At 45.8% G+C, this 8,761-nt stretch overlaps 1 protein-coding gene across 1 annotated transcript in view; it reads right to left on the reverse strand.

Annotated features, from left to right (window-relative positions):
* The window catches only part of ACAP3 (ArfGAP with coiled-coil, ankyrin repeat and PH domains 3), a 90,728-nt gene extending 85,099 nt beyond the window's left edge, over positions 1-5,629 (reverse strand). Inside the window, exons 1-3 of the mRNA XM_044277553.1 lie at positions 5,625-5,629; positions 3,916-4,032; positions 2,649-2,706 (exon numbers count right to left, since the gene is read on the reverse strand). Coding sequence (XP_044133488.1) covers positions 2,649-2,706; positions 3,916-4,032; positions 5,625-5,629 — 180 coding nt within the window. The remainder of the gene's footprint in view (positions 1-2,648; positions 2,707-3,915; positions 4,033-5,624) is intronic.
* Positions 5,630-8,761: the final 3,132 nt, after the last annotated feature.

The raw sequence follows: 8,761 nt of genomic DNA on the forward strand, positions 1-8,761 counted from the left end.
CACAAGAAACAAAAAAGGTCTACAATACAGTACCTTCCCTAACAATACCAAGTCCACCCATCGTAAGGCTGCCTACTAAATTTCAGGGGTTGTTGACAAGCTTTTTGACCATTAAACAGGTTCTCCAGATTTTGTGAAAATCTTGCTGTGTGCTGACATGTGAAGGGAAGATAAGCCTGCTCAGTACGTACCCCTCCTATTGCTCCTCCATATCGCCATCTCCGCTGTGCTCAGATAGGCTTAGGGTTCTTCAGCTCAAGTCCCGACCAGATGTGTTCCTGAGTCTTCCTGTTCAGCTGCATATACTGTACATAAAGGTGAACAGGAAGACTGAGGAGTATATCCGGTCTAGACCTGAGAAGAAGAGCCTGCATGCAGTTTCGGCGATTACATGAGCACAATTGGGATGTATCAGCGGTGCGACAGAGGGGTAAATGAACGCGTACCAATACACGTATGTCAACATACAGGAAGTATTAACCTATTTTGCAGTCGGTTTGTAGTTCACAAAAGTTCCAGTTACCATGGTTACGTCCAGGGACATGTATAGAACTGTAATACATTACATATTTTAATAAGTGTTGCATGCTTAACAAACATCACAAACGTAATAGGCCATATGTATATCACTGTGTATCTAGTATTTGTGTGGGACTGTCCCATGAACTGGGCCACAAGGAGCAAGGTCTATGCTAATTTGTATAAATGGGGTTGTCCAAACATCAAATGTAATTTTAATATAACCGATCATGAAAAACTAATTTACTTTCTGCTACAAAAATGCTCCAATTGTGAGTTACTCTCTTTACTTCATTATTATGGCGCCCCCTAGTATTTAATCTGTATAGCAATGTGCACATCCTGAGCAGGTCTCTCACGCTCAGTTCCTTTCTTCTGCTGCCACCAGCCAGATTCGTCTGTTACAGCCTGCAGCAGAAAAGACATGCCCCCTGAGAAAGGACATACCCTGAAAAAAGGACATGTCTCCATAGAAAGAGCACGTCTCTTGAAATAGGACATGCTCCCTGAGCTGCCAGCCTGAAGAAAATCTAGTGTTACGAAGCATATGTGGATCCACCGTGTCACTTAAACATATGTGACTTGGGGCTTCTACTAAGGACGTCATCTAAGTGGCCCCCCTGGTCTTCACCCTTCAACTCCTGTACAGGTATTTGGACTCTGCTGCAGGGGAACCACCAGGCCGCTATCTGTTGGAGTAGTCTCTGTTCAAGTGACTGCTGACCCATGAAGGCCAATAGACACCAGTGTGAAAGACCAAGAAATCAGGCAAAACCGTAGTCATGGACAAGCCAAGGTCAGAGCAGGCAAATTAGGTGCAATCTGATAAACAATCCAAAGTCAAGGTGGTCAGCTCAGGGTAAGTATGGAAATCAGGTAGGGGTCAGGTCAGGCAACTCAGGTCAAATCCAGAAGTCAGGCAGAAGTCAGTACATGGAAAAGACAAAGATGCTGATAGCACATGTTTGCAGGAAACTAGCATACTAGAAACCATTGCTCAGGCACCTTCCTACAGAAGGAGTTTTAAGAAGCCCAGGATGGCCAGCTGTTGGCTGGGGAAGTTTAGGCTGCGCAAGTGCTGGAGGTTGCACGTGCGTGCCCTACAGGCACAGCCGTAAACACGTCTCAGGACTATAGAGAAATACGGAGCAGCGTTACTCTAGCAGATGGGACCACTGGGTAGGAGGATGGCAGTGCTGGTGTGTCACAGTGATGGCCTTGCCCAGTGAGAGGAGTGGAGCAGTGGTGGGCGTGGACCACCACCATAATGTCTAGCAGAGCAATTGGAGCAATGAATGGGGAACTCTCTGGATCCATGTGAAGTATAGGGCTAGTTCTAGCAAGATGTCTGATATGACAACCCCTTTAAGGGACATATCTGGGCAATCGCTCATAGAATGGGCGTGGGACTTAAAATGTGCCACCATTTAAGACTGTAATACCAGTAACTACTGATGGATATACCCGATTCTGGACGTAGCCATGGTAACCTAAAAGAAAATATCCCCCTACAGATCCAATATGGCACACAAACCTACATTGTTCTGCAGAATGACATGTTTCCATGGTTCCTTCTGAAAGCAAATACATACATTCAGCATTTAGGATCTGGTTTTGGGGTGGGAACCTCGATAAAACGCTCTGCCGGTAATCCTCAGTACATATAATGAATTATTGGATTTCAATTGAACAGACACAGCTCTATTTTTCTTCAGGGGGGTTTGTGTGTGAGACAGTAAATAGGGGCGTCTTGTGTGCAGACATGGGAGCAGTTCCTTTGTCATCTGGTGTCCAGACGGGCAGTAGGTCAGCCCGGATCCATGATACGTGGATACATAATGAAGAGAGGATACTCATAGCTCGGGAATGCTCTCTCAGCACAACGTCTTACATGCTCTACAGCTCTTTGGAAAACATTTTAAGGAATGTTTCCAGCTCACTGCTTGCAGATGTGGAGTCCCAGCTGCCTGTCAATGGTAACGCTGCCGCTGTATCAGGGGTTGTGAGGAGCAGCGCGGCGGTCAGTCACTTGTGAGCTGTGAGGTGTAGGGCAAAGGCTAAAAGGAGAGTCTGAATATGTGTGACAATAGTGACCCCGAGGTGATGTGAGCGTGCTTCATATTCCTCACCTTGTCAAGTTTTGCTTCAATTTCTACCACATCTGTTTCCACCTCATCTATCGCTGCCCTGTAGGGAAAAATGAAGGCACCGGTTAGAGTACTTCCTCAGAGAACGCAGACGCTTCAAAATGACAACCCTCATTCTGTTACATAAGCAGGAAAGGCCAAAATGGACAAGGCAAGGGCTCGTACTTAAAGGGGTTTTCTGAGTCCTTAGGATAGGTCATCAGTTTCTGATCAGTGGGGGGTCTGACATACCGAACCCGAGCCAATAAGCTGTTAGAAGAGGCCGCGGTGGGCTTCTCGCAGCTTACCAAGCACAGCGCCATCCATTGTATAGTGCCTATGCGTGGTATTGCGGCTCAGCATTAATCACTTGATTGGGACTGAGCTGTGCCTAGGCAAAATTACTCAAAGTGATGTCAATGGCCTAGGAAGAGGCCGCGGCACTCCTCAAACCGCTGATCGGACCCCCACCGATCAGATACTGATTGCCTATCCAGAGGATAAGTCATCAGTATTAAACACTTGGACAACCCCATTAAAATAAAAATTGAAGTGGTTTTCCGGGAGTTAAATATTTATGATGACCTATCCTCCCATTCAAATGAGATTGTGGGGGTCTGACTCCTGGTATCCTCTGCTAATCGGCATTTTGAAGAGCCCCTTCTTCATAGAATACCAAGCACAGCACCACACATTGTATACTGCCCGTGCTTGGTACTACAACTGTATCCCATTCACTTTTATGGGACTGAGAGGCATAAAAGGCCATGTGACCAATGGACGTGATGTCTCAGGTCCTAGGAGCACCAGCACCCCTTCTATCGGCTGACTGACACGGGTGCCAGGAGTCGCACTATCGTGTAGATTGGTCATCAATCTTTTAAAGTAGATTTCCACCTAAAATATAAAACTGTTAATACATCAGTACATCTGTAGTTAGTGCATTTGCCAAAATTTGGTACTTTTGTCCTGTTTACTTACAGAGGTATCGCCATTTTTCTGCATTCACTCCTGGCAGCCATATTAGTTGTCACTTTTGAATTAGGTTTTTTAGCAGCTGAAGATATGGACTGAACATATCGACAAAAGGACAGTTTACCATCTGAGGACTAATTCAAAGGCAAGATACAATATGGCTGAAAGTTTTGTTGTCTCTTTTCAAAAGATAAAAATATGGCCGCCACAATACAAAAAATGTCAATATCACTGACTGACAGACTTTAGCTATTGTAAATCAATGTGTCCATAAGGAATCATTACAAAATAGTACCCCTCCTGGACTATGACAATGGCCATGACATAGACCAAGTTCTGTGGTCTCTGTGGAACATCTCTGCCATTAAAGCTCCCACTGAGGTAATCACCTAGCTCGTCCAGACCCCAGATTCTGAAAAAGTGTATACCCAAAAATTAGGTATACACTAACACATCCCCTATCCATATTGCTTCGTAAATCCACTGGCTTGTAATTCAGGAACCTGGGTAAGCTGAGTGACTGACAACGCAGGCGCTTTAGCAGCAGTCAGCTATATCTCATTTCACCTCCTGGACTAGCACTCTTGTCCACTGACGGTTACCCCCCAATCCCTGTAATCTCCTCTAGTTGGGACAATGACATGAGAGAACCATTTGGACGGTGGTTCTAGAAAGGGTCCTCCGCTCAGCACTCTGTAGCCGGATCACACCAAGCCTTTAGCTGACGCAGGCAGAGCTCCAGCACAAAGCACAGATTCAATGCTCTTTGTTATGATCACAGACACGTTTCGCAAACAGAAAGAGCTGAATGCTGGGAAATATTGAAAGCGGAGACCCTACAGGAGAGAGACCACCACGACAGGTGTGTCCACTGGACGGCGCATCCAAGGACTGCGATAGGTTTTGAAGCTTTCCCCAAAAAATTGCAAATTTTTTTCATACATTCATCCACTGACTGAGACCTTTGGTTGGACAACGTGTCTCTTAGGGCTCATGCACACGACCGTATGTATTTTGCGGTCTGCAAAAAAAATACGGATGACGTCCGTGTGCATTCCGTATTTTGCGGAACGGAACAGCTGGCCCCTAATAGAACAGTACTATCCTTGTCCATAATGCGGACAATAATAGAACATTTCGCCACAGCAATCTGCACCTGCTAGGGGTTGTGCGGGCTGAAATTTTCCATAATTTTCTCTTTGTAGTACGTATTGGAGGCGTGGCGATCTCCAAGCAGTCAAGCAGTCAAGCACACCTGTCCAGTTAATCTGCCCCCTGGAGGCTGGTTTTAAAGTCAGTATAAAACTGAGTCTGCTTATACAGCACCTACCAGTAGCCATTAGGCTCCAGGAGAAGTATAAAGTGGGCTCAGCATGCATGTGAGTACTTGCATCCCTGGATCCGATGAAAGCTGTAATGGCACCGGACGGGGTTAAAAGCAGAGTGTGCTTGGCATGCATGCTGTACCTGCGCTCCCTGGACTTTGTGTGGCTGTCATGGCCCATAAAAGGTAGGAACTAGTGTTAGGGACCACTCATGAAGGCGACCTTGACGTGGTGAGTGGCTTATTACGCTTTGGCCAAAATGTACACCAATGCCTTATTCAACATCCAGCATAAAGGCAGGGCAGAGTGCTGGTTGCAGAGTGTGATTGCATTTTGTGTTTTTACAATAATAGAACATGTTCTATTTTTTTGCGGAATGGAAATACAGACATACGGAAACTAAATGCACACTGAGTAACTTCAGTTTTTTTTGGTCTGCAAAAGAAAACGGAACGGACACAGAAAGAAAAAAACGCTCGTGTGCATGAGCCCTTAGGACTTGTGGACGGTAGTGAGGGGGCACACAATCTTATCCCAATACTGTCACAAGTATCGCAGTATATATGTACTACAAGTATGACTGCAGTAAATCTCTACAGGTCCAGTGTCAAACCCTCAAGATTCCCAAGAAAGACTAAGGAGTCCAATGTATGCAGTACACCAGATTTTAAGGAGTTACCCCATGATTGATATAGTACATATAGCCTCTTTCTAATAAAGCTAGAACCAGCCCTGTACCTCACATGGGTCCAGAGATCTCCCCATTCATTGCTTTCCTAGATTCTCTTTAGGCTGGCGGCTCAGGGGCATGTTCTTTCTGCTGCAGCTCTCTCTCTGCCACAGCTCAGAAATCTGTCATTTCTGCTGTGGTTCTCTCCCTATATAACTCCGGGGCGTGCCCTTTCCCAGGGATTGTGTCCTCTCTGCTGCGGTCTCTCTATGTAGCTGTCACAGCTTCTAAGAGTAGATATAGTTGGTGGCAGTTAAAGGGAGTCTGTCAGCACATTTACCCCTTTTTAACAGTTCCCATAGCGCTGTAGCCGCAACACAGATGATTAAAACGGTACCTTTATATGCTTTTGTGGACTTGTAAAACTGCCAAAAATGAACTTTGATGCATATGTAAATGAGGGCTCGCAAGTGCCTAGGGGCGGCGTCCACTGCGTTGATGCCCAGGCAGCTCTGCCTCTTCGGCTCTTATCCCCGCTCAGCCTCTTCCTCTGCCTGCCCATCTGTTTTCTCTCCCCCTAAGCGAGATCCCGCGCCTACGCGCTGACTTTCTTGGTCGGTGCATGCGCACTGGGATGCCCATTCCTGGCACAGCATTGCAGTAGCTTATGAGCATGCGCCGGCTAACAGCGCAAAAACTGCAGAAAGGAGGCGGTCAAACGGCGCAGGAGAAGAGGAAGAAAGCCGAGCGAGCAGCTGTCACTGCAGACACAGAGAGCCAAGAGAGGTAAATTTATCTGTTTGATCTGTTAGCCGGCGTATGCGCATAAGCTACTGCGATGCAGTGCCAGCAATGGGCATCCCAGTGCGCATGCCCCGACCAAGGAAGTCATTGCACAGGTGCGGGATCTTGCTGAGGGGGAGAGAAAACAGATGGGCGGGCAGAGGAAGAGGCTAGGCGGGGATAAGAGCCGAAGAGGCAGAGCTGCCTGGGCACCAACGCGGTGGACGCCGCCCCTAGGCACTTGCGAGCCCTCATTTACATATGCATAAAATTTCGTTTTTGGCAGTTTTACAAGTCCACAAAAGCATATAAAGGTACCGTTTTAATCGTCTGTGTTGCGGCTACAGCGGTATAGGAACTGTTAAAAAGGGTAAATGTGCTGACAGACTCCCTTTTAAAGGGAATCCGCCACCAGTTTTATGGTGTCTTATGCGAGTGACAGATCCCCTTAGCAAAATGCGGAGTCACTTTCTATATTTGACACACCTGTTTTGCCAAAACCTTGTATTAAACATCTTGAGTCCCCGTATTCATGAGCTCACGGCTCTCCCCGCCCACCTGCTACTAAATTCATATGGAAAAAAAACTTGGTGGGCGGGGAGAGCCGCGAGCTCATGAATACGGGAACTTGTTCAGCATGCACTGGAGCCGTTAGGATTTAAAAGTGAGGGCTTTAGAAAACCGGTGACAGATTCCCTTTAAAGCATAGAACTGAGCATGTGCGACCACCTCAGTAGATGGACGTGCACATAATTAAACAGATCAAACGTTAGGGGGAGCCATTTAAACGAAGTGGAAAATATATATAACAACTGGAGTATTTTGTAACGGAAAGTTAATTCTAAAAGTAACTAGTTTTTCACGCTGAGTTTTATTAAAATATCATGTTATGGTGGCACGGCCCCTTAAGTAGTTTGTAGATTTTTGTTTGGGACAACCAATTGTCCATGAGATATCTGTAGTGAATGCGGAAGGGGAATTGGTTTTAGAAGAGTGTAGAAGCTTGTAGCAGAATGGATGAGACATCTGAGATGACTTGTTACTAGGGACACTATAAAGAGGTTGTCAGACACTGAGTCCATAGTTAACGGTTCTCTGAACTCTCAAGTTGGGCCACTGTGGGGCTTCTGGACCCATCAGAGAGTTTGTCTCAAGGTTTAGGAGGTGCAATAGCCCCACGTGAAGCAACATAGAGAAAGATTCCTACAGATTCTAGTTTTACACCCTATTAAACAATTTAAAGAGCTTTTGCATGATCAGAATAAAGGGTGTTTTTTTTTATTTTACACAGAAACAGTGCCACTCTTGTCCACAGGCCGCACTTGGTATTGCAGCTCATGCCTATTCAAATAAATTGTGGGGGACTGCAATGCCAAATACAGCCTAAAGAGAGGTACTGATTTATTTTTATTTTTTTAGGGGGGGGGGGGGGGGGGGGGTGAGCGTAAAAAAAAGCAGACTCTTGAAACTGATGCGAAAGACTGCATAGAGCCATAGAATAAGCTGGCACTGTATAATTGCTGCACCGCCCGTATAAAAAGGCAATATAACCGTATAGTGATATTGATCAGACTTCTGTCCAGACATTGTCCTGCAGTAGTGTCTGGAGACAGCAAGCTACCACATCAATAGCTAAGGGCAAAAGAGGTCTCACGATCCCCAGCTGCCACACAATACTCACAAAGCGTAAGAGATGTATAAAAAACAATAACACGACACTGTGCCAGGGATTAAAGCTGCTGACGGGAGGATGAGAACTTTCCTGTTTCCTCCACAAACATTTGCAGCTATTCTTGCCATGAATATATGCCCATCCTATTCCGGGCAGAAGACCGTGCATCCCATCCACCCTCCCGCTCTGCGCAAGGACAGGCTTCCTTCAATCATTTTTTAACTCCATTGATCTGTCTCTCTCCTAAGTGCATCACTTGCAGTCGAGGCCAATTTCATCCCAGCAATATCTGTGCACACGTGTTTCGCATCTTTCTCTAAAAGCTCCCGTATAAAGCAGCCATTTGGGTCCATAATCTGTCAAAAAAATGCATGTTCAGCCTCATCGGTTTGCATTTATTCTACATATAGAATTTCCACCTAAAATAATAATAAACAATAATAGTTAATAAAAATAGTTAAAATAATAAAAAAAAGTTAATAAAAATCTGGGTAACAGATCCTCAGTGACAATAACTAATTGCAGATCTGTTTCCACAAGGAATAAGATTCTGCAATGTTATTCAAAGTTACATTCCTCTGCTACCCCTTTCCAGGCGCAGTGAGGGAAGGATGCTCGGCGGCTGCTGGCTTCCTCACTGCGCCTGCGCGAGATTTACACTGCAGACACGGCCAGCGGGAGGAGAGCAGCA

The sequence above is a fragment of the Bufo gargarizans genome, chromosome 2 (assembly GCF_014858855.1).
Source record: "Bufo gargarizans isolate SCDJY-AF-19 chromosome 2, ASM1485885v1, whole genome shotgun sequence".
NCBI classification, from domain to species: domain Eukaryota; kingdom Metazoa; phylum Chordata; class Amphibia; order Anura; family Bufonidae; genus Bufo; species Bufo gargarizans.